The sequence below is a fragment of the Dermochelys coriacea genome, chromosome 3 (genome assembly GCF_009764565.3).
Source record: "Dermochelys coriacea isolate rDerCor1 chromosome 3, rDerCor1.pri.v4, whole genome shotgun sequence".
Lineage (NCBI taxonomy): Eukaryota > Metazoa > Chordata > Testudines > Dermochelyidae > Dermochelys > Dermochelys coriacea.
Window position 1 is genome coordinate 99,721,250 of NC_050070.1, and position 26,925 is coordinate 99,748,174.

The 26,925-nt window shown below is 40.2% G+C and overlaps 1 protein-coding gene across 2 annotated transcripts in view; it reads left to right on the forward strand.

The window, feature by feature from the left end:
• The window catches only part of LAMA2 (laminin subunit alpha 2), a 492,564-nt gene that overhangs the window by 185,376 nt on the left and 280,263 nt on the right, over positions 1-26,925 (forward strand). For both annotated transcript variants that reach the window (XM_038397415.2, XM_043510932.1), the window contains exons 5-10: positions 3,538-3,717; positions 6,460-6,549; positions 8,140-8,257; positions 9,936-10,114; positions 12,494-12,593; positions 19,096-19,256. In XM_038397415.2, coding sequence (XP_038253343.1) covers positions 3,538-3,717; positions 6,460-6,549; positions 8,140-8,257; positions 9,936-10,114; positions 12,494-12,593; positions 19,096-19,256 — 828 coding nt within the window. The remainder of the gene's footprint in view (positions 1-3,537; positions 3,718-6,459; positions 6,550-8,139; positions 8,258-9,935; positions 10,115-12,493; positions 12,594-19,095; positions 19,257-26,925) is intronic.

The following is a 26,925-nucleotide window of genomic DNA, read 5'->3' on the forward strand; positions in this document are numbered from 1 at the left end:
ATCAAAACAAAGAGAGAAAAAGTCCCCTTTGAAGCTACAGGTGCTTTACAGACAGCTTTAAGGTCATCATTGGAATTTTTCTCTATTCCAAGTACAAGATTTATTAGAAATGGAAGGACAAGGAAATCCCTGTTTAGATAAACATGACTGAGGTTTCAGCAGACAGATATGCAGTAGTTGTAAAAGAGCTTAGACTCCAAAATGAATCTAGAAAAGAGTTTATATGGTAGCTAGAACTATTTGAGGACATATAGCTATCACTACAGATATCAGGCCAGATTCTGATGCCCTTGTGTTGAATAGTACCTAATTCAGCAAAGTACTCCATTGATATCAATGACCTGTTGAATTGGTTATTAATAAATGCAACTGCAAGATGTGAAAAGCATGAGATTGTTTCCTAAATGGGGTTTTATTTTCAAGATGGCCCTGTGGTTTGGGCACTTGTCTGGGATTGAAGGACTCATGTTCAATTCTCAGCTTTGCCACAGAATACCTGTGTGTCCTTGAGCAAGTCATTCAGTCTCTCTCTGCCTCAGCTCCCCATCTGTAAAAGGGGAATATTAGCACTGTCTTACTTCACAGGGCTTAGAGACGTACATTAAAAACTGTGAGGTGCTCAGATACTATGATAATGGAGGCCATATAAGTACCTCAGATAACTCTAGACTGTTTGGGACAGTTCTTGGGGCTGAATCATAAGCTCTTGGGCCAGGAACAGGGACTGTCACTCTGGGTGCCTAATCAACATTGGGGTGAAGGGGTGGGCCTCATCCCCCAGGCAGTTTTGTTTGTTTTTGCTCTGCTGATCTGCCTGGCCTTTCCCCTTCTTCCTCCCTCTCCATACTTGGCTTGGGAGGTGCCGAAAACATTTTCCACCTTGGTGGCAAAACAACCGCCCTGGGCAAGGACCACATCTTCCTTTTTCCTTGAGTATCATTCAGCATGCTAAATGCTTTCAGGAAGTGAAAAAGTTTGAAAAAATGAATGTATGCTCTTGAAAAACTCTAAAATCTTATTATAAAAGTGTTAAATTGAAACAATATTTTATTAGTCAAAAGCTGAAACTTCTTTTTAAAAAAACATATTTAAATGAGTCATAGTTATAATTCTAGCTTCATATTTCTGATTTAATGGCAAATGTTTCCTAGGTACTCTTAGTTCTTTCCTGTTCTCTTCTAAGAAGTAGGAACATCTTAGTCTGCACTATTAATGGAGATTCTAAAATGTTTCTTGGGGGAAATTTAATGATTTTTTCACAGATGCTGAAAAGAAGGAGAAATTATTTGGGTAATTACATTTTGCCTACCTAAATTCCCCCTATACATTCAATTTGATAACATGCTCCCCATTTATTCTCCGAAACCGAGGTGTAGTGTTGGTGTGCGATGTTTAACAGGCACCACATTTCACCAAAGAGGTGGCTACATTTGAGTGGGTATGTAAAGTGATGCCTATCTAGATTTAAAATGGGATTATATACTTCTTAATGTTCATTCTGTATGAAAGATACAGCATAAATGAAAATCATTACTGTTACTGTGCTAGCTTGCAGAAGAGATGGGTTCCTGGCAGATAGACCATGGAGCCTTTGAAAGTGTAGTTTTACACTGAAAGGCATTCTATAAAACTACAGTTATGGGGGCTCCATGTCCTTGTCACAATGACTTCCAGATTCAACTTGGCCTTTTTGTAAGTAAAAAGGTGTCATTCCTAGTTGCCACCTGTAATGTTCAGGGGCACCTGTAATCTCCCCTAGTCTCTCCTGTGGCCACTTTTTCTGCACTCTTCCCACAAGGCTACAAAACACCCCCATTCCCAGCATACTGTCACAGTTACAGGCTGAGTGGCATCTTAAACAGCCCTTCTCAAGGATATCACTCAGGTGACAGGTTCTGCTACCTTCACCGCTCTCTGGGTGGTATCCCACAGTTCTACCACTCTCCAACTAGATACCAGGGTGTCAGCCTCTCTCTTTCCAAATGTTTTGTTTATTCACCCAAAAGTACACAGCAGGCACAGAGAAGTGTTTAAACAACAAAAATCTATAGGTATCTGGTCTCACCTAAACTTTATCCTTCCTTTGAAAGTTTCAGCAGTTACCACCTAGCCCAGTTAACTTTGTTGCTGGGCTGGAAAAGACAGGCTGGAAGCATGTCCCTCTGCAGTTCTCTCTCTCTCTCTCATTCATGTTTCCCCCTGAACAGCTGCTGCCTGCTCACACCTCCTTTCTCTCAAGGTCAGGCTCTTTATTAGTTTAGTGCCCCGTTGATCATAGGTTCAGAACTGAGAAAAATTAACCTGCCAGCATGCTTGGAGACAGGTAAATGGACATTTCCCAACAAATAGTCCCCCATTGTTTCCGTAAGATCCCTTGATATGCTCTCTGGTGGTAACTGATCTTGGTCATTGTATTGTTCCCTGTTTACATCCCCTCTGTTTAAATCCTTTGATTTAATTCCGTTCAGTCAGGCAGGATTATGTCAAACAGATGAACTCAAGTGGATATGATAGTCATAAAAATAATACAGATAAATCCTTTTGTAAAGCAACTGCTCAGTCCAACAAAACAAAACAAAACAAAACAAAACAAAACTCTTGACTCACAGGACTGTAGGCAGGAATTTGCTGCTTTATTCCACTGCCTCAAAGTGTGTGTGGGACACTGTTCCCTCCAAACTGTGCGTGTGTTTGCGCACACACAGATCCTAAACCCCATGCACACAGCAAAACACCGTGTGCACAGAAATTTGCACAGAAGCACAGCAGTTTGCACAGAAGAATTTTTTTGCGCACACGGCCTGTCAAAAATTAGAGGTAACATTGGTGTGGGAGGGAGAAAACTCTTACTTTCAAAAGGAAGTCAGGGATGAGTGAAGCAAGGCTCTATCCTGTAACGCTCTGGGCAACCCAGTTAACCCTATCATGGTCACTATGCTACAACTCCTTCATTCTCCACTCCAGCCCTGCGTATTCAATCTGAGATCTGAAAATGGAGTCATGTTCTTTTTGTTCATCAGCTAGTAATAGAATAATAGAATGTAGTTTCTGGAAGGGACCTCAAGAAATCATCTAATAAAGATACACCAATCAAAAGTTAACACTCCAGACCATAGAGTAAAATGTTTTGGTTTTCCACAAAGTGCTCAAGAATGGTATTTTATTACATGTGATGTTTTCTTCTGGCAGAACTTTTCCAAGAACACTTCCCGCATAATCCCTTTTCTTAAATTTCTTGCCCAATGACTTAATAGGAGGTTAGTTTAGAACAGGAGAATTTATCTGCATTAGGTTTGGACATATTATTATTTATGATTTATATATTGGTTGGAGCCAGTTGTTCTAGAAACTGTTCAATATACAATAAAACAGTTTTTTGGAGGCAGGGGGATATTTGCTTTCTAAAAAAGAAAATATTTGAAATAGTACATGGTCCCCTGTCTCCTTATCTGGTTTGACACCATAACTGTGACATTTGCTGGCATCTTCACAAGCAATATTCTTTTAATCTGATCATTTCAATAATTCTGTCTTTAGATTCACACATCACTGATCAATGGACGACCTAGTGCTGATGATCCTTCCCGAGTATTGCTGGAATTCACCTCAGCTCGCTTTATTCGACTGAGATTTCAGAGGATAAGGACACTGAATGCTGATTTAATGATGTTTGCACACAAAGATCCCAGTGAAATTGACCACATAGTTACAAGGAGGGTAAGTTCTGGTAAAGGCATAGAACTATATAATAGATGCTGAACTATCCTTACTAATATTGTATCTGCCTTTGATCACCACAGGAAATCTTGGAAGAATATGAATAGCTTCTATTTGCTGTCAAACTCCCAGTGGCAAATAAATAGCTCCCCTTTCTTCAGTCTTTTTTTTTTCTTCTCAGCAAAAGGAAAAGTTTGTTTATATTTTCAGTTTAAATGTGTTATTAACGTGAAGAACCAGTAGCAGTGCTACTCTGTAGCTGTGGCTGTAAAGATTTCTGGGATTATTGTACAGATGATCTGCAGGAGACTGTGGTCAGATAATGTCTTTTACCGCTCATGCCATCTCCTCAATATCCTTTGGATCATTGTACAATATTGGTGTTAACATTTTAATTCAAGAGATTTCTTTCATTATTATTATTCATATCGGTTTTAAAACATGTTTTAGTGTATAAGAAAAGGAGGCGTGCAGTGCTTTCGTTCTTATTTCTGCATCATTTAGTGTTTTACTCTATATGTTGTCGTTTCAAAGACATATTCCGTTTGGTAGCTAAAGTTTCAGGACTTTGTCTGATGTTACACTAGTGCTTGTAGGAAATTTCACAGCTGTGTGAACACCAGCTGGCAACTAGGTAAACTTGAGAGTTTGGGGTCGGGGGAAGAGACTCGGAATAATTTTTGTGAGGGGAAAATAAACCTTGTAAATCCCTGAGGTCAAAATCTGATTACTCTTCCCCACTTACTGACAATATGTCTTTAAGGTGGAACAATGATTCTTCCATTGCTATGAGTATTATTTATTTTAATAGTTCCTAACTGTTGACAGTAATAGTCTGGAAGCTAATTGCTCATATCTCAAGACAGGATGCACAGCTGATCTAAACGAGGCAGGCTTGACAACTGAATCATCTAGATAAGGCCACCTTGTGCTGCTCAAGCCCCAGTAGGAGGATCCACAGGTAGCTAGAACTAGCACAGTGGTTTCTGTACTATTTCCTACCTATGGCAGCTGCATCCAGATGGTGTTGACTGGGGAAAGAGGGCATAACTGTTATTCCCTTGTATCCCACCCACCCATTCCCTGCTGCCCCAACAGACCCTTTGAGGCCATATTGGCTGACGTGTTTAGAGTAACCTTTAAGCTAAGTGGCAGAAAACAAAGGTTAGGCAAAAATGGTCAATTTTCAATATGGCAACAGTTGAACAATTTTAAATATGTCCCTACAGTTACATACTAGATCTACTATTGTTTAATGTATTAATGACCTGGAAAAGGGGGTGAGTAGTGAATTAGCAAAATTTGAAAATAACCCAAAATTACACAGGCTAGCCAAGATTATAGAAAAATGTGAGCACTTCAGTGGACCCTAACCAGACTAGGTGAATAGTCAACAAGATGGCAACTGAAATTGGCTTTTGACAAATTCATGGTAATTCACAGTGCAAGGAATAATTTGAACAGCTCATATATTTTGCTGGTTTAAAATTAATTGTAACTACTCATGAAAAAAGACATTGCAATAGCTCAGTGAAAAAGTTTTGTTCATGATGCATCAGTAGTTTAAAATTGTTAGAATGGAAAGTAATACTGAAATTATTATAATGCCTTTAGGTAAAGCAGTGGTATGTCCTCATCTGGAGAACAGTGTTCAGTTCTGATCCCTCCTCGCAAAAGGATATGGCAGAAATATAAGGTGTGCAGAGACAGGCAATGACAAATATCAGAGGAATGTGAAGACTTTCATTGAGGAAAGACTAAGAAGAGTGGGAGTGTTCAATTTAGTTAGGGGATATTTTCAATCTAATTAGGCTGGGGGAGAGGTCCCTGCCAAGCCAATCTTGGTCTTCATTCTTCTACAGAATCTCGTGCAGCAGTGCTACTGCTAATTAAGTTTTGCATGGTTACGTGCATTTGGGGGTTCTAGTGTGGGATCTGTAAGACCAGCCATACATCTCTTCCATATATAAGCAGTTTCAGCCCTACTGAAGCCTGTTTATTTGAAGGGTATTGCTGGTATTCTTTCACCACCATGGATGCACTCCTTGCTTTTGTCTGGGCCATTTATCCCCACCAAAATCAGAAGGGAATGGTCAATGGGTGGACTGACAGACCATAAGTACATTAATCAGGATAGGGAACTCTCCCTTCTCTCCCACCCCCATTTCCTATCAGGTAAACCTGCAGACCAGCAGGAGATTTTAACTGTGCTTCTCACTGTCCGGGGCATGCCAAAGCATTACCTTATTGAGATGAGTAAAGGCCTTTGTTACATAGCATTTGTTAAAAAAAAAAAAAAAGTTCTTCCTTTAACACATACTATGTATTTGCTGAGTGATTTTGTACCATTACTGTTAGTGTACTTTCACCATGGGTTCTGAGCTTTCTTCTTTCACAGGTGTAAAATCTACATATATGACCTGCTCTTTTATGTTGTGAATATTTAGCCTTTATTTTTTCTATATCTGTGTTCTGTACGTGAACTGTGAGCCAAATTCTATACTGTATAAATTGGTGCAGCTCCTCTGACTTCAATGGAGCAATGACAATTTACACCAGCAGAGAATTTGATCCCTTTTCTTTTTCACTGAGGCCTGAATCTGATGTTCAGGAAGCAGTTACCTACCATACCATCTGTTGTATTTGTAATAAATAAAAAGGAAATAAAATAAGCAGTTTCAGTACTTGGCCACCTGCAGCTTGCAATCCATTTGGCAATTCCTTCTCTGTTTTGTCTTACAGTATTACTATTCTGTAAAAGATATATCTGTTGGAGGCATGTGTATCTGTTCTGGCCATGCAAGGGCTTGTCCTTTGGATCCAGCAACTAACGTACGTATATTTCTAGGCTCTTTATTCATGGTGTAGAGAACGAATATTCCCCATTGACAGAGTTCTGTGAATTGATGTCTGTTCCCACTTAGACAATATAACCAAAACCTGTGCCAGGGTGAAATAACATTGGTAGTCAGAATGATGGACTTTGAAATCCACCATCACAGTGACAGTGAAAGATTTTCTTCTTAAAAAAAAAAGGCTTTGAACAAATCCATTCATTTTGGAAACTCTCCAGCTCTGACAGGAATTTACATGATTTAGCTTTGGAAACTGAATGCCCTCAAAAAGAAAAGGAGTACTTGTGGCACCTTAGAGACTAACAAATTTATTAGAGCATAAGCTTTCGTGAGCTACAGCTCACTTCATCGGATGCATTCCGATGAAGTGAGCTGTAGCTCACGAAAGCTTATGCTCTAATAAATTTGTTAGTCTCTAAGGTGCCACAAGTACTCCTTTTCTTTTTGCGAATACAGACTAACACGGCTGCTACTCTGAATGCCCTCAGTCTTTCTATTCCTTCCATGGTAGTCATCATAATTCTTCTCAAACAAACAAACATCACCAATTTAATGGTTATAATTTCTTTTCCTATATTTTTAGCTTTCCACTCAAGTTCAGCTCTATGAGAATATAATCAAACAAGGAATTCAGTTTAAAACTGATTCTCCAGCTTCTTCTCAATTCCATACACATGTATGCACACATTAATACTAAAATGAAATTGCTGAATTTATCTGTAATGTTACTAGCATGCAACAGTGTAAGATCGCACCCAGCTTTCCCTTATGGAGAAGTCCTGTAGAATTTTATAGACAATAATAATCTTTTTATAGGATTCTGAAGCATCCTATAGAATATAATAGAAAATCATGTCCCTGCTATAAAGTGAAATAGGATATTTCAAAAGCCCTCTCAAAAAATCTCATTCTATAAAAATATCTATAGTTCTGAATAATTTCTATAGAATCCTGTTGGTTTTATTCTTATAGGCCTTTTTCATAAGATCTGCATAACAAATGCTGAACCGTTTCTGCAGTTATTCTCAAAGAACAACTGTCAGACTACAATCATAACCCTAGAGCTATGCCTTTCCATTAGGCTTGCCTTGGAAGAGTGATGGTAACATTGCAGAACCAGAAAGGGGTGTCCAGAAAATTCTGTTTGGATGTTCTGCATATGCAATACTTTGTTTTCTTTTTTTTAATGTCAATTGCAGTGGGGTGAAGTATCCTGTTCTGCCACTATGCAAATATTTGTAGTCTGAATTGTGTTAAAACTATAATACATTAAAAAATGAAATATACCTGGAATTCGTTGTAGATCATTTTGCTTGCAGTAATTTGCATAAATGTATTGCTGGAAAGGGACAGGTCTCAAATATTTAAGATCATTATAAAAATATGATGAATAGATTGTAAAGGACCATTGAAGAAAACAGGATAATATAAGAGAGGTTGTCAGTCACAGGCGGGCAGGTTTGCATGTATTCCTAACCTCCACCTGTCTCAGCGCTCTTCTCTTTGCTTTGTTATAACATCATGCTGTGTTAGAACTTTGTTTTCTTTTTTCTTTAATGTAAATTAGAGATCTACTTGTGAATGTGAACACAACACATGTGGAGACAGTTGTGATCATTGCTGTCCCGGTTTTCATCAAAAGCCTTGGCAAGCTGGGACATTCCTGGTCAAGTCTGAGTGTGAAGGTAAATTATAAAAAAGCAAAGCAAAATAGAAAAGTGTTAGCTTAACTCCTCGTCACTCTGAGTAGTATTTAGTCCTTAAGCCTCTGCAGAATTCATTTAACTTCAAAAAAACACTTGCAAGTGATTGTAAATGTAAACCACATGTTGTTTAGATCCACTATGCTATTTTTAACCATATAATTAATAGACGTGGTTGAAAAAGTTTTGATTAAACAGATTTCCACCGAAAAATAGAGTTTTATCAAAATTAAAATGTTTTGTGAGAATGTCAGTTTTGATTATTTGATTTTGAAATTTTCAATAGAAGAATATCAAAACAATTTGTTTTGACTTTCTCATTTTGTTTTGATAAGGTAAAAATGGTTAATTTCAATTAATTTTGACTAAGATATTTATATATTTATATGAAATGTTTCAACATTATCTAAATGAAATAATTTAATATTTCCAAATCATTTTTTCTAAATTTACATTTTCTGGAAAATATTGATATTCAACTTTTTGTTCTGTTTCGGAATGAAAACAAAGTTCAAAAAGCTGGAATTTCTCCTTTCTCTAATAATAATAGTTAACACTGATGTTCACAAAGCACCTTAATTTCTGAACCTATTAAAATGCAATGCTACTGTACATGAGTGTTCATATGGCTACAGGAGTGCAGATGCATTTATTCTAATGCTCTTTGCAGCCCTTTAGGTGCAGGGCTGTACCTAAATAGTGCAAACGAGCCCATAGAGTCTGATCCAAAGCATGCTGAAGTCAATGGAAAGACTCCCTCTGAGTTCAGTGGGCTTTGGATCAGGGATTCCTCTTTATTAAATTTTGGAATTGATAATTACCAAAATTCTACATTTATACAAACCAGGCACCAAACTTGTTTATAACACACAGGAAAATATTAGAGGTTGGCCAGGGAGGTGGAGTTTAGATCCCGATTAAATTGAGCCTAGGGTTTGGGGTCTGAGGCCAAATCATGATAAAAGGGTTGATTCAATAGTAATGAAATCTTGCAGACTGTTTTACACATTTTAATAGTGAAAATCTCATGAAACGAACCAGAATATTGTCCTCTTGTAATTTTGGGTCCAGCCTGGAACAAAAGCCAAGGGGGCAATTTTGGATCTGAAGATTCAAATTTGAACTGTCCTGAAATTTGAAGAAGTTTGGATTCAAAGTCTTTGTTGTGACCATCTCCAACATGCATTATATGTAGATGAAGTACTTCCATTAAGCTTCCTTTTTTGGTGAATATTAATGTTGCTAACAGTTTTAACATCTCAATAGATTCTTTGTAGTCCTTGTATCTTCTTAGGTCTTGTACTGTCCAACTTTCTCATGAGCAACATGTGTATTCTGCAAAATGTTATGGGATCACCAATTTAAAATAGTGAATTGCAGCATTTTTTAAAAAAGAGCTTTTAGGGCTTTTTCCCAAGACAAAACCCCTAGAAAGAAATATTATGTGAAGGAACTCCAGGCACCGTTTGTGAGTGGACCTTATTATATTTAAGAGCTGAAGAAGTGGTGTGCTCATGAGTAAAGTTGCTATGTGTTTCAATGTTCATGGTATAGATATCAAAATGATGAAAGGATGTTGTTAATACTTCAGTAAAAATGTTATTTCTGCATGTCTGTAGTCTGGGTGTGAGGTTTGCTATTACAGTTGTTTCTTTTTCAGAATGCAATTGTCATGGGAAGACTAAGGAATGTTACTATGATCAGAATATTGCAGACAGAAATCGGAGTTTGAACATCCGTGGAGAATATACTGGGGGTGGAGTGTGTATTAATTGTACACACAATACCGCAGGCATAAACTGTGAGACCTGCACTGATGGATACTTCAGGCCAAAAGGGGTAAAGTATGCTCTGCTGTCGCTTCTAAGTAGTTCAAGCTATCACTTCTGTTTGGGAGTTAGGTTATTTAGTAGAGAAGACACACTTTTGATTACCATTTTATGAAGGTTAAGTTCTAATTCTGACAGCCAACTAGTCGTCTTTCACAGTTGGAAATCTGTAAAGTAGATGTTCACAGGAATGTGAAAGCAAATTGTGTTGATATGAAGGAATGTACTTAAGGTCAGGGCCTCCAGCTAGTACTTCAGTTTGAATTAAAGGAGGATGCAATCCTGCAAACACAGCTTTTGCATCATAGAGAGTTTCAACATACACTCTCAGAAAGCAGAGAGAAATTGCTGTAGTTGTTGGGGGTGGTGAGGAAATTGGGAGAAAGGAGAATCTCTAATTGGTTTAAGCTCTTTGATTTAGAAGTACTGCTATATTATATTTAATCTGTTAATCTGTCACCTGACCTATATCAGGCATGGCCAAAATGCTGTTGCAAACCAGACATAGTCAACAAAATGCTACAGTATATCCTGGGGATGCCTTCCACTTCAGTAGAGAGAGATATGGTCTGTGGAAATGCTACCGTAAATTCCAGAAGATGATGCTCCATCTCAGTCTGAATTGAGGCCATGAGAAGAAGCATGGCATACTGGGATCTGTTATCTCCATGAGCTGTCATCACTCTGTATTAAAGATCCAGAGAGCTGCTCTCTATTCTGGTCAGATGTGCCTCTTGGATTCCTGGAGGTTCCTGGTACATTATCATTGTGGCCCTCAGTTCAGCAAAGTCTGACCACTGGGCCTGATAGATCTTCCCTCTACTACCATGGAGGCTAACAACAAATGAAAAAAATTAAAAATTCCCCCTATGTAGCAAGGTTGCACTTTGTCTTCAAAGCATATAGAAGAAAGAGTTTTGGTCTTTTGTCAGCAGCTGGATGATAAAACTGTTTTTGGAGCAAAATTTAAGCAGTCCTCCAGTTAATAATTTTTGTGTCCACAGTCAATTGTGAGTATAGAAAATGTGGACAAGCTTCTGAAAATAGAGTAGGAAGACCAGGCTTTCGAAAATGTAGGGCTAACTGACTTGTCCAAGGTCACAAAGAAAGAGTATGACCAGCCTTTGACTAGAACTCTCACCTCCCAAGTCATATGGTGGTATTTTCAGAAGTGCATGAAAGACATATAGGACCGCAAGTTCCATTGACTGTCAATAAGAATTGTGCTCTTAAGTCACTTAGAAACTTTTGAAAATATCACTCTAACTTCTTTGTTTTACTGTGAGAATGTTCTTTCTTCCTAATAACGGAAAAAGACTATGAAAATATTCTCAAGGTTCAGTGTGGTTTTGGCAGCTTTCCGTGTTCAGAGATGCTGGTTTATCAATGGTAAAAATGCTGAATCTTGGAATAAGGGTGAGGATACACAGGGTTCAATCTGGGTTGGGTCTTGTCCCCTGAGTTTTGGGGATCAGGCACAGAATGGAAGTGTTACTAAGCTTTTACAACCAACATGATAGCTCTTTACTGCTTGTGCCCAATTCATCAAGCAACACCAAGTAGAGGTCAACTGACCTTAAGGACACTTGAAATGAACAGCTACATGGGGTCCCAAAATGATGGGGTACTCACAGAGGGAAATATGATTGCACTTGCCAGTCATAATCAATATAGGTTCCATCCCCTTCCATATAAATCCTCTGCTGCCCACAGGAAAAAGAGAATGATGGAATATGTACACCTAGATTTCTCTGCACTTTTTACTTTTTGTCCCAGGCATACTGTTATAATAAAATGTGGGCCTTGTCTGTGGTTCCTTTTCTAAGATGGGAAAAGGAAAGGTGAAAGCAAATTGTTCAGTTGTCTAGTGTTCACTTTTCTTCATTTATCTGTAGTTTAATTACTGTTTTTCACTCGTCTTGGACCGTGTAACTGAACTACTCCACTTACAATAAGTTTCAATCCATGCTTCTCATTCATTATCACACTGCTGCAGAATTTAGCTACTAGAAACCCAAAGAGGTTTAAAAACTAAAGCATGCTTTCACTCCCTGTAATTAAAAATTATAAAAACATTTCTGTTAACATTAGTTTATATACAACTGTTTTTTCTTTAATAAACTAAATTTGGGGCCTCAATTACTTGAGTGTCTCTTTAGTAAAAATTTGCTAAGATTAACATGCAGACTGAATAACAAACGAATGGACTGAATGAACAATGCTGTTTCAGTTTTTGAAATAAACCCTAAACACAGCATGATTCGATCCTGATTTTTTTTTTGGTTATTTTTTTTAAATTTATGTACCAGTTTCTAATTTTTAAAAGGTAAGATTTAGCTTTGAAACTCAATGTGTTTTTTTTTTTTGTACTTGTATTTATTTCTGGTAGGTATTACCAGATGACCCGAACCCATGCCGGCCATGTTTCTGTGATCCAGTTGGGTCTTTACATGCTACGTGTGTCAAGGATCAGAAACATGCGGAAGGAGGTGAGATCCCTGACAGTTAGATTACAGTTATAGTGCTAAACATTGTGACCCAACATTGTTAAAATGAAAGCTGAATCATCTCCCTTCACTGAGCCAGCCCTCACAGCAGACCAGTGCTGATTCATTCACACGGTCACTAGTCCGCCTGTGCTCTCACAGCATTTTTTCATACTATCTTTCCGTTTTGCAGCCCGCAGGCACGTGCACATTGGGAAGAATATTCCCAACTGAACTTTTTTACGTTGGCTTTCCCATTATTCCAGACTTCTCTGAAATGTAGTAGATACTGACATTCAAATACACAGACACACTAGACCTCTCCCCAAACTCAGCCTATAGCATGTCTCCTAATTCTGTGCTGGGAAGCAAGATGCATGCATGAAGCACACAGCATGCAGTTGCATCCTTGTAAAGGATTTTCTAGTCCTCTTGCCAAGAGCAGAGAGCTTTCTCTTTCAGAGACAGAGATTAAAATAAAGCAGAACCTTAATCTTATCCTCTCTTTTCTTCTGAGTGCCTATTTGCATTTGAAAACTAGGAAAAGTCCCTTTGAAAGATGGGGACCTACCATTTACCTACCATCTCTATTATTACTGTAGGATTGTAAATTTTTCACCTTAGTTTCTCTGTAAGAGCCACCTTCAAATAGAGAACATGCTGCTTTCTTGTAGCTTGGAAACCATATTTTTTTGTTGTTGACATTTGGTTGGGGTGCAGCAAAACTTCCAGGTCAGGTTTTAAGAGATTTTTTTAATTGGACTAATTGTACACTATTGATAAGAGACAGGTTTCAGAGTAGCAGCCGTGTTAGTCTGTATTCGCAAAAAGAAAAGGAGTACTTGTGGCACCTTAGAGACTAATGAATTTATTTGAGCATAAGCTTTCGTGAGCTACAGCTCACTTCATCAGATGCATTTGGTGGAAAATATAGTGGGGAGATTTATATACACACACAGAGAACATGAAAAAATGGGTTTTATCATCCACACTGTAAGGAGAGTGATCGCTTAAGATGAGCCATCACCAGCAGCGGGGGGGGGGGGGGGGGAAGGAGGAAAACCTTTCATGGTGACAAGCAAGGTAGGCTATTTCCAGCAGTTAACAAGAACATCTGAGGAACAGTGGGGGGTGGGGGGGAAAATAACATGGGGAAATAGTTTTACTTTGTGTAATGACTCATCCATTCCCAGTCTCTATTCAAGCCTAAGTTAATTGTATCCAGTTTGCAAATTAATTCCAATTCAGCAGTCTCTCATTGGAGTCTGTTTTTGAAGTTTTTTTGTTGAAGGATAGCCATAGTGTGGCTGATGTGAATAGGCCCTATGATGGTGTCCCCTGAATAGATATGTGGACAGAGTTGGCAACGGGCTTTGTTGCAAGGATAGGTTCCTGGGTTAGTGGTTCTGTTGTGTGGTGTGTGGTTGGTGGTGAGTATTTGCTTCAGGTTGGGGGGCTGTCTGTAAGCAAGGACTGGCCTGTCTCCCAAGATCTGTGAGAGTGATGGGTCGTCCTTCAGGATAGGTTGTAGATCCTTGAGGATGTGTTGGAGAGGTTTTAGTTGGGGGCTGAAGGTGATGGCTAGTGGCGTTCTGTTATTTTCTTTGTTGGGCCTGTCCTGTAGTAGGTGACTTCTGGGTACTCTTCTGGCTCTGTCAATCTGTTTCTTCACTTCAGCAGCTATGTCCACATATCTGTTCAGGGGACACCATCATAGGGCCTAATCACATCAGCCACACTATCAGAGGCTCGTTCACCTGCGCATCTGCCAATGTGATATATGCCATCATGTTCCATCAATGCCCCTCTGCCATGTACATTGGTCAAACTGGACAGTCTCTACGTAAAAGAATAAATGGACACAAATCAGACGTCAAGAATTATAACATTCAAAAACCAGTCGGAGAACACTTCAAACTCTCCGGTCACTCGATTACAGACCTGAGAGTGGCTATCCTTCAACAAAAAAACTTCAAAAACAGACTCCAACAAGAGACTGCGGAATTGGAATTAATTTGCAAACTGGATACAAGTAACTTAGGCTTGAATAGAGACTGGGAATGGATGAGTCATTACACAAAGTAAAACTATTTCCCCATGTTATTTCCCCACCACCACCCCCCACTGTTCCTCAGATGTTCTTGTTAACTGCTGGAAATAGCCTACCTTGTTTGTCACCAAGAAAGGTTTTCCTCCTTTCCCCCCCTGCTGCTGGTGATGGCTCATCTTAAGCGATCACTCTCCTTACAGTGTGGATGATAAAACCCATTGTTTCATGTTCTCTGTGTGTGTATATAAATCTCCCCACTGTATTTTCCACCAAATGCATCTGATGAAGTGAGCTGTAGCTCACAAAAGCTTATGCTCAAATAAATTTGTTAGTCTCTAAGGTGCCACAAGTACTCCTCTTCTTTTATTGATAAGAGATACTCTAGTGATCTTTTTTTTCCCCCAAGTAATTGAATGGAACATAGAAGAAGCACAACAGAGCTATAAATACAGAGTCCAGAGGTACAAAATCTACTACATCAGCCATGTACTGATCACATGAGCTAAATAACATGATTAAAGATTCCAGATAGAATGATAGAGCCTGATTAATACAGAAGTGAAAGAAACAGTATATCCCACAGATTAATAGGAAGTTGTATAGAAACTGAAGTGCACATGACTCCCAGGGTTAGAAAAGACACAGCAAGACAATGTGATGTCTTTAGCAAACCTGTTGATGAGAGTGCACAGGTTATATATTATACAGGTTATAGATGAAGGACTTCAAAAACTGAATGCTATTAAAAGGGACCTCTTTTATTCAAACATCTGCTACTGCTGATGTTCAGTCTCTTTAGTAAAATAATGAGGCTATCATTTTGAGAGAAGAAGGCCTTAATTAAAGAAATGTGGTGCCACACATGCATGAGCTGTCTCCAGGTAGCTGTCAGCTACAGTACAGTTTATTTCTCATACCTACTGAACTAACCACAGTAGGGGGCATTCTACAGAGTTTTGTACTGTGCGGAGCAGGATTTTAAACCTGCTTCAAAATAACTGCATCCACATGTCCTTCTTGAAACCTTATCCTCCCTTGCTTTTGTGATTCTTGTCTTCCGCTGGTTCTCCTCCTGCCTCTCTAGTCATTGCACCAGTGTTTCTTCTGATAGGTTCTGCTGCTCCCCTTTTCGTCTTTCTGGTGGAGTCCTTCAGAGCTTCATCGTTGATCCACTCCTCATCTTTCTCCACAGTTGTTCTCTAGTGTCTCAATCCATCCAATTCCATATTGCAATGTCTCTCTTTAACATGTCTACCTGGATGTCTTGACATTTTTTCCCCTCTCTTCACACTATTAAACCTTTGGTCTAGACCCTCATCATCTCCTAGCTTGACAGAAGCTCCTCCTTCCTGACAACCCTCTTCAGCTCCATCTATGTTAGAACATGCTTTTAGTTTCTGTGCTGGCTCTGTCTTCTCTACCATATCAGATACAGTTCCCCCCCCCGTCACCTTTAAGGTCTCTAACACCTCTGTCCCTCCCTACTTACTTGTTCTTGTATCTTGTCATATTGCCTTCCAACTCTTTATTCTGCCAATGATACCAGCCTCAGTTGTTCATTTGACCACATCTCCAATAACTCCTCCCATCTTTTTTCCATGCCAGCCTTCATTCATGGAATACTCTCCCTGAAGCAGTCTGTGCAGAAGGACAGAACACCCTCACTGAAAAAGGCTGTAAAGCCACTCTTCCTTCCTCCTTGAAGTCCCTCCACAAGATCCTTTTCTATTATGATGCTTATGGGAAAGGACAATTTGTGATGGCTGGCTAGAGGGCCAGTAAGGGAGTTCTGATACTTATCTTATATATATTTAAAATTAGCAAACTCAAAACCATCTGTGCATACAACTAGGCTACATAATCACATTTCTGGTCACAGTACCTTTATCGTTGCTCCCCTATTACCTCCAGTTATTTGTTACTCATTTCCTGTTGTCTTAGACTGTAAACTCTTTGGGACTAGAACTGTTGGTGGTGCTGTTGTTGTTAAAGTCTTAGAAGTCTTGTTTAATAGTCTCTTAGATGGGATCAAGGATGATAATAACTGTAATCCAATGTGGTGTTTGGGATTCAGCTGGAGCTGGTAGGGGTGCAATGTCACCTAGGTCCCTTTCTTTCTGGCCTGTTCTGATCAGGATTATGATGATGAAGGGCTGGGTTCCTGCGAAAAGGTGGAGGTGGCAGCCATGATGGTGAAGCTCATTCCAGTAGAGTCTGTCTGTTCTTTCTGTCTGTTTTCCATTTTGTTCTTTTGTACTTTCCCTACAAAAATCTCTTTCTTTTAAGGACCCCAAAAGGGAGTTATGAGTGGAAGACCCCATCCCATCATTATTTTGACCTCCAATTAGGCCTAATATCAGATATGCCAATTTTGGCTCATTAACCTCTGGTTCCACGTCTCCTATTTTTAACAAGTATAATTTTAACACAGTCCTTGAATCATATCAACTTGGCCTGTTACGTTTTGACTAATTTAGTTTCTCTGTCTGATTCTCTTGCACCTGTTAATAACATGTTTTACTGAAAATAACATGACCTACTTTCCATGGTAAATTCCTAAGCGGGCAAAAGTTACAGACCAATTGTCACAACAGCTCTTATACTGCAAGCATCATTGTAATAGCTAGGCACAGATCCAAACTTTTCCCTTACAGATCCCTGTTCATTTATGTCTTGAATATGTGTTCACTAGCTCATTGAAACCCTATGTACTAAAAAAAAAATATATTGTACCCAGCCAGTTGTGAAGGAAGTACTATGTATTGAGCCCATAATATGCTACTTTGATAGAATCTCTATTTCAGTGAAGATAGCAAAAAACCTCTCATCCAAGACAGCAACTGAAAATTTATCTGAGTATTTGTAAACTGAAAAGAGTCTGTTTCTTGTCTGAATGAAAGGCTGAGAAACATGATCCATTCCAATGAAATTTCTCTATATACTTGCAAATCAGAATGAATACACATTAGATATATTGAAACACATTCCAGAGGAGCTGGCTGGTTGTTTAAGGAGAAATTGTTTACATGATGTAAAATGGAAATCTGCTTCTGAAGCATGTGGTACACCAAGCAATAAACAGGTTATAATTCTTAAATTTAAATGGGAAGATGATGGTGATTGAGGGTATAGGCTAGTAACGAGTGCTTCTCACTGAGATGGAGGTTGCAGGATGTGCACTCTGGATATATCAAGGCTGAGGATTATTGAATATGAATAATAATTAAAATGTCTCTCTCTGGCCCAATGCAGGAGTACTTTATATATTTGGTACAATTAACAATTGGCCATTGTTACAAGAAGATACTATAGAAAATTGCATAATGAGGTTTGGATAGATCAGAAAACAGGTTGGAGAATTATATTCCCAAGCGATCTGGAATTGTTTCAGTAAAAACATTTATTTTTTATTGTATAGTTCCCATTATGAACATCATACCGTACGTTTCAATAGCAGTACTTTTTCTACTGTGCTAGTATGTTCCACTGATAATCCTAAAGGTAAATAATGATTCTTCTGGCATAAATAGCACATTTTAATATTTGACTCTCAAAGTGCTCATTAAATACTGATTTTCATAATTGTCCTGTGTAATAGGTTTATGTTCAATATAGATAAGGGCCAGAACCAGAATCTTTTATGAAACCATCACCCTAGCTACAACCTTTGGTATGGATAAAATGGAGCTCTGACCCGAACAACCCTTGATTTAGGATTTGAAAGGCCATAATCCATGCAAAGATTTTCCAGATTAAACAGTGACCTCTTTAGCCCATCTGTAATCTATGTTACCAGTGGATAAACTGAAGCACAGAAGTTTAAATGATTCAGTCCATAATCACCCAAGTCAGTGGCAGAGCTGGGACCTCTGAGACCTGACTCCCAGTCCACTGCTCTAAAAATTAGACAGCAATCCTTGACTGAATCAACTCACCTCTTCATCCAAGGCACTCTACTGTGGGGTGAAATAAATAATCTCCTAGTAAGTTTGCTTTTAAACAACCTGTAACAGCTCTGGTAGTTGAATGCTTCCTGAATCAGAGACGCCATCATGCTGCCATTTTTTTTTTGCCCACGTATTTGTATATGTAATGCTAAATCTTAATGATAGCTGTTTATTTTAAATGTAAAGCCTGCTCATACAGTGTGGGGTAAATGAGATCTAGATGCTGCTCCCACCCCTCACATTTAGTCGTACTACTTTACTTATGGAGCAGTCCCATTGATTTCTGGGGGATGTCTTGTTGGGTTAAGGTGCTACTCGATAGGAGTAAGAGCAGCACACTGGCCCTAGGATTGTCAGCTTTTCAGGGCATGCTCTGTGCACACAATTTATACCTGTACAATGTTGAACACAGGTATGGCCCCAATCCTTGCAATCATAGTACAAATAACTCATAATAAAGATAAATCAATACATATGTGGGTTTAGTGTTGTCTTTGACTTTCCATAGGCATGCTCCCTGGATTCTGCCACTGCAAGACTGGCTATGCAGGTGAAAGCTGCAGTCGATGTGCATTGGGTTACAAGGGTTATCCTGACTGCATGGCCTGTAGCTGCTCTGTGAAAGGCAGCTTGAATGATGACCCTTGTATAGGATTCTGCATTTGCAAGGTATGAGTGTATTTTCAGCCATACTAATTCACCATTGATAATATGAGAAATTAAAACCCATTATCCTCTATCATCATTTCAATGTTGTTATGCTGTTCTTTTTCTTCGAGCGATTGCACACGTCTGTTCCACTTTGGGTGCGTGCACACCTTATGCACAGTTGTTGGAGATTTTTCCCCTAGCAGTACCCATCAGGGCAGCATGAGTGCCCTCTGGTGCCTCATGCCACTGCACATAAGTATAAAGGACTGTGTTGCCCCCGTCCTCCCTCAGTTCCCTCCTACCACAAGTGATGGTTGTTGTTGGAGCTGCCACTTTGATTCGTCATGTAGAATCATAGAATATCAGGGTTGGAAGGGACCTCAGGAGGTCATCTAGTCCGACCCCCCTGCTCAAAGCAGGACCAATCCCCAACTAGATCATCCCAGCCTGACCTTAAAAACTTATAAGGAAGAAGATTCCACTACCTCCCTAGGTAACCCATTCCAGTACTTCACCACCCTCCTAGTGAAAAAGGTTTTCCTAATATCCAACCTAAACCTCTTCCACTGCAACTTGAGACCATTAGTCCTTGTTCTGTCACCTGGTACCACTGAGAACAGTCTAAATCCATCCTCTTTGGAACCCCCTTTCAGGTAGTTGAAAGCAGCTATCCAATCCCCCCTCATTCTTCTCTTCTTCAGGCTAAATAATCCCAGTTCCCTCAGCCTCGCCTCATAAGTCATGTGTTCCAGCCCCCTAATCATTTTTGTTGCCCTCCGCTGGACTCTTTCCAGTTTTTCCACATCCTTCTTTTAGTGTGGGGCCCAAAATTGGACACACTACCCCAGATGAGGCCTCACCAAATAGAGGGGAGGAATAGCTTCCCTCCCTTAGTGTAAATAGTACCTGTAGCATTAGTTTGTAGTCTTGTATAGCATATCTGTAAATAGTTAGTTTTAGGGATAAGTTTGGAATACAGTCTTTTTAGTGTACAGTTGCTGATGCCTGATTGGGTACTGGGATTGGTACCAGACTGTACCCAGACAGGTGCCCTGCTCTCCTGGCTTTAAGGCCTGTTGTTCATGTAACAGGTCTATGCCAGTCAGTGACCCATACCCCACCTACCTTAAGTCTGTGGAGAGGCGCATGTAAGTGACAAATGTCACATTTCTAGAGGGTCCCTGTTGGAAAAAGGGCAGGGCTGCCAGATGCGAGTACCTGCTCATGGAGTCTGCACTCCATCCATCATCAGAACCTGCCCCCATTCCAAATGGGTTTCAAGCATGTCTGAGTCTCCTAGGAGTGCTCCTCCTATTCTGACAGAGTCCTCAGGCAGATCTGTGCTACAGGAGCCTAAGAAGAGATGCATGAGTCTAATATAGATTTGATACCACCACCCTGCAAGGAGAAGCACTGAGTGCTCACAAGAACTCAGAGGTGTACTCAAAAAAGTCACACCCCCAGCCACAGAGTGAGCCAGGAAGGGTCAGCTGAGACCATTTCCCAAAGGGTTGGCACCCCTAGTGGTACCTCAAGCCCAGGAACACTTTCCAGTTGCTTTTGACACCTGAGGCTTTCGAGGCACCCTGAGAGTTGCTTAATTTGTCAGTACCAACTTCTCCTGTGATTCAAGAGCCTTGCACAGTACTGATAGCAGAACATGCTCTGGCCCAGCCTCAGAGCACCGCTCAGTACCAGCCACTTCTACTCTTGCGGCACCTTTATGTAGGATTGCGTCTACAGGCAAGCCAGCAATGATTTGGTTGATACCCTCTTCCCAAGACTCGGAACCTCTCTCCTTGGTACAAATGAGTTCAGCTCCCCAATGCTCAGAGGAGATAGACTCCTCCTCAGACTCAGATCCTTTGTGTTCTGACCTGAGTATGCCCAGCAGCCCCAGTGTGATACTGTCCACAGCCTCATCATCCTAGTAGTCAGTGGTCTACACAGAGCTGGGTTCAACCTCCATACCAGTAACCCTTCCAGACCCCTTTGGGCTTCCCTCTACATTCCAGAACCTCTCTGCTGCCTTCCCACCCTTCTATGTCAGCCAGGAGCCTGGAGCATCTGCAAGAAGGTCACCATCTTCCTTCCCCTGGTACCAGTATTGGTACCATACAAGTGGAGCTGCAGGCTTCGGACTCCCAAGTAGAGGGATTGGAGGAGGTACCTCCTCAACAACCTTAGCCTCTTCTATGTTGCCTGATGAGGCAGTAGTGACTGACTCTACCTCTTCCCCTCCTGATGATTTTAGAGCTCATCAGCCATTGTTGAGGAGGTTGACTGTAGTTCTAGATATCCAGGCAGAAGAGATACAAGAAAGGTGTCACAGGCTTGTGGGTATTTTAGCTTCTGCAGGTCCCTCTACGGTAGCTCTCCCTATTAATTAAGCTGTCCTGGAGCCCGTCAAGATTTTATGACTTACCCCTTCTTCTCTGCCTCACTCTCCCTAAGGGTGGAGAAAAGATATTATGGGGTTTTGAACACTTTTACAGCCACCCTTCTCCAGGCTCCCTGGTGGTTGCAGCCACCAACAAAAAAGGAGAGGCAAGGACACCAGGCCTCTACTCTGAAGGGAAAGGAAGCAAAACAATCTAGATCTGTTTAGCAGGAAATTTTATTCCACTGGGAGTTTACAGCTCAGGATCGCAAACCAGCAAGCTCTGCTGGGTTGATACGATTTCAGCCTATAGGATAATATCCTACTTTGCCTCATCAGGAAGCTTGTCATTGAACTTCAGGAGTTCTCTTCTTTGGCAGAGTAAGGCAAATTAATTGCCAGAATGGCATTGCCGTTGAGCCTGGATGTTGCAGATTCCACAGCTCAAGTTATGGCTTCTGCCATCATGATAAGGCATTTATCTTGCCTGCAGGCATCAGGCTCTCTCCAGAGGTGCAACAAACAATTCAAGACCTCACATTTGAAGGCTGTTGTCCAGTAAAACTGATCAGAGGCTACATAGCCTTAAGGATTCAAGGGTGACCCTTAAGTCACTGAGGATCTATACACTTGCCACAAAAAATAAAGCCGTTCCACCCACAGCATTCCCAGTGGTTTCAGCTCTTCTTGCCACATTCTCAGGACTTGTCTAAAAAAAAAAAGGGGGAAGGAGTTACAAGATACATCTTCCTCCTCTACCCCCCTCGGCAGCTACCAGCTCTTCTAGGCAATCTGGATTATCTAAGCAATTATTTTGACCTGTTGGTTGAGGACAGCATACACTCCCCATAGTGCCATCTTTCCTGAGTGCTATTTTTGCCAACCACCTATCCCACTTACTAAGCATTTGGACCCACATCATCATGTATTAGTGGGTCCTAAGGAAAAGGAAACTGTGATACAGTCTTCAATTGATTTCTACCTCCCTTTCAACCTCCCTTCCCCATCCCTCTTCAGGGACCACGCTCACAAGAGGATGCTACATCAGGAGCTCCAGTCTCTGCTTTTCCTGGGGGAAATACAGGAAGTTCCCATGTTGTTCAGAGGGAAGAGATTTTAGTCCTGTTACTTCCTGATCTCAAAGGCAAAGGGGAAGGGTGTCCTCAGGCCAATTTATTCTGAATGGCCACTGTAGCATCTAGTATCCCTTCCATAGATCCAAGGGGATTGGTTTTGGATTGCTGCTCTAGACCTAAAAAGATGTTTATTTTCACATGGCAATTCACCAGAGTCACCAAAATTCCTCAGGTTCATGATCAATGGATTCCACTACAAATTTGCAGTGCTGCCTTTCAGACTATCAGCAGCTTGTAGCATATTCACAAAATGCATGGCTGTAGTAGCGGCATTCCTGAGCAAGTCTGGACTGCATGTATTTCCTTATCTGGATGACTGGCCAGCCCAGGTCTCTGGTACTCTCCAGTGTAGCAACTATTCAGTCCACTTTTGACACACTGGGGCTACTGCTCAAGCACAGATTTCACTGTATATCTCCTGTTCAATGAATAGAATTCATTGGAGTAGTTTTGGACTTGACTTGACACAGCAGAGGTTCCAAACAAAATGACTTATTGCTCTAGATCTAAAGGCTCATCCTGGCATCAGAGTTTGAAACTGCCTCAAACTTCTAGGATGCTTGGCATCATGCACCTACATGCCAAACTACACCTGAGACATCTACAGGGATGGATAACCTTGGTGTACTTACTGGCCCGTCATCATATAGACATAGTGGTTCAAGTACCCATTTGGGTCTTATCCTCCATGGACTGGTGAATGTTTGCATGTAGAGGCCCAATCCACAAAGTTATGCCAGGAGGCAATCCTCCTGTGGTATATATGCTTCACAGGTTCCATCAACCTGAAAGCTGCTTACAATCCGGGAGCTCAGAACACTCTCTGTGAGCAGGTCATTCATAGGCCATCATGAGTTGTCCCTTGGACCAGACTTTTCTAGCTCCATTTTCCAGCAGTGGGGAACTCCTCAAGGGGATCTGTTTCCAACAAGAGAAAACAAAAAAAAATTTGTTGTTCCTGAGCAGGTCCTTCTGCCTTGGTTGAGAGGCCTACTGTATGCCTTCCCTCCTTTTCTGCTCCTGCCCAAAATCTTATCCAAAGTCAAGCAACATCCACACACTTTATTCTAATAGCTCTAATATGGATATGTCAGCATTGGATTTTGACTTTACTAGCTCTATCAGTCAGACTTCTGCTCTTGCTCCTGAGAGATGTGCATGTGATATCACGGTCAGGATCACGGTCACCTTCTTCATTTCAACCTTCCGGCAAAAAACAGTTACCTACCTTTCTGTAACTGTTGTTCTTTGAGATGTGTTGCACATGTCCATTCCACGACCCACTCTCCTTCCCCTTTCTATTGGAATCTTGCTAGTAGGACAGAATGGAGAGGGATCAGGGGGCAGTGCAGCCTTTTATAGCTGTGTGCAGTGGTGTGAGTCACCAGAGGGAGCTCACACTGCCCCAGCAGGTACAGCTAAGGGAAAAATCTCTGACAACTGTGCATGGGCTGCACACACAACCACAGTAGAATGGACACATGTAACACATCTTAAAGAACAACTGTTATGGAAAGGTAGGCAACTGTTTTTTTAAGTGTGGTGATATCTGCATGTCAAGAAATTGTGACACCTTTTAGGGTTAATGTGTTACTGTGACACTTCGAGTCTTGAGTACAAGTCTTAAAACAAGTAATTAGGAATCAGCTGCCATTCAGGTAAACCCAATAGAATGATACTCAAGATAAGATATTTAATACATTCAGAAAGCTATGAATTGCTTATTTCAAACTCCCACCCCCATCCGCCCAGGAGCTATACATTAAAAGCAGTTGAGCACTGTCAACTCTAAAAATAACCTGTCATATATCTTTAAAAGAGCAAATATTCTGAACTATTGGTTTAAGGGGAAATGGCATTTAAGGCCTCTATTTTATCGGTTGTTATGTAATATATATCATTCTGCTGCTAAAGTTTGGACAAAGGAGATTCTCTTTTCCATTTTGGGCACTTTGTTTGGAAACCATCAAGGTATTTCTGTCAAAGATGCTGTTAAAATCTGACTGCTGAGGCTGTTTGTGCTGTAGCTGAAGTTCTTAGTGCTGTGTGTGTGTAAATTCAGAGAGCCAAGTATTAATATAGCTTTTGAATTAAAACACTATTTTAAAGTGATACACAACTATTTTTATTTAAAAAAATATCCTGAATACCAATAATACACATGAAGGTCCTGTTGTCCAAAAGATGCAGCTTGCATAAGAAATAAGTCACCCTGACTATGCTCAGCAGAGAGCAACATGGCAGATACTGTGGGTTATTTTTCAATATTTTGTTGTGTATGTTTCATTTGGATGTTTAATTTACAGACTCAGATACAAATGCAGTGTACAAGATGCAATGCTTCTATTAAGTTCTCAAGAGCACGAGTGTACAAAAAAGTTTCATTCCATCATCTCATATTGAATATACTCATAAACCACCAGTGTGACAGTTGAACAGCACTGAAGTCTGTTCAGGGTATTAATCTTATCCTCACTTGGCACATATATAACACTCAAATGTTCTCTATCAGAAGTAAAATCTCTTCCTATCAGGATTTTAATTTTTAAGCTATTGTGTTTACAGGATCAGACTTGGGGCACATTTCATTATATTCTGATTTGAAAACGAGCTTTGATGATGAATTATACATTCAAAATATACTATACTGTAGGAAACAATTCTGCACTGGCAGAGGGATGGGTTACATATCTTTTTCCAGCTTCAGGGTTTAGGATTCTGTTAACTTCCTGTCTTTTCACAAGAATGGTGTAGATTACTTGCAGTTGTAGAGTTCAATTGTGCTGAGCTTTGTTACTGAAACTTTTATTATAACTAATACATTTACTTTTCAGTCTTCACTTTTCTTTCCTCTTCCCACCCTGCCCACAGTAACACATCAGCAATTCAATTGGATCCTATTAAAGGAACTTTTAGGGCCAGATTTTCAAAGTGTTTTCAAAAATTGCAGCTGCAAACATTTGTGTGCATAGAAACCACTTTCAGAGGCCAGCTACAGTTAGAGTATAGTAGTACTACAGCTTACATTTTCAGACCAACAGCCTTGACAATTGCTTTAAGCTTTTGGTGTATAGACTCCTACTGATGTTTCTAGTTGGCATTAGAGACAATGAAAACAGATATAGGAATTACCACATCATTGGTGTTAACATCCTTATCTGCCCTTTGCCTCTTTTTCTTTAGCTGTGCCCCATTTTTCTATCTCTTTTTTTCTCTTCTGTCTTCTTTTTCTTTGCCCTTTGTGTTTCCCCTTTTCTCCCCCTTCCTTATCCTTTATTTGACTCACTCTTTCCAGCATCTCTGACCAGAAGGCAGGCAAGTGGCTTTCAGTACACTTATTTCTGTGCTGCAAAGCCAGGCTGATCCTAACCTACTTGTGTTATGGGCAGGCTTTCCATAAACTGTTCAGCCTCTGCTGGCCTGGAGCCAATGATTCTGGTACATCTGTGCACACTTCACAATGTGGTGTCGAGGATTAAAGAGACCATGTGCAAAATATTTTTGAGAGAGTACTTATAAGAATAATTCTTCTCTGGGATATCTTTAAAAACTACTGTTGCATTATTCAGCTCCCACCACAGTGTGAACCTTTTTGTAATGCACCCCATGTGGAAAAGAGGCATCTTTGTCTCTGCATATGGGCCAGATTGATTACATATTGGTAACTAGGCATCTCAACTAGTAAAATAAACCTTTGCTGTAAAACAAAATTACAAAATGCTGCAATGGTCTGGCACTTGGGTCCTCTGCTCCAGTTCTCTGTAGGTTCACAGATCATCTATGTGGTAGGCAAATACTGTCAGTCATGGAGGAAGAAATACAGGCCTTGCCAATACTTGGAATTAGCCCTCATTCAGCCACCAGTGGCCAGCTACAGGAGTAGCTGCACTGGTGCAAACCCCAAGCATAGACAAGAAGAAATGAAATGCTGCATTTTGCATTGGATGATCATACCCTAGTTTCAAGTAGCTTTTGCAGTTGCTGGACATTGATTGCTGATTTCCAGGAATAGGCAAGTTGTACCCCATGCTTTCCTCCCTTTGGCCATCCATGTTTTAGAGATTTACTAGATTATTGTGAAAAAATAATATGTTCATGGAAAAGATATAAATTAAATGGCCAAATTCTACCTTCAGTTACACCCATTCAATCCCTTTAACTTCAGTGGGGT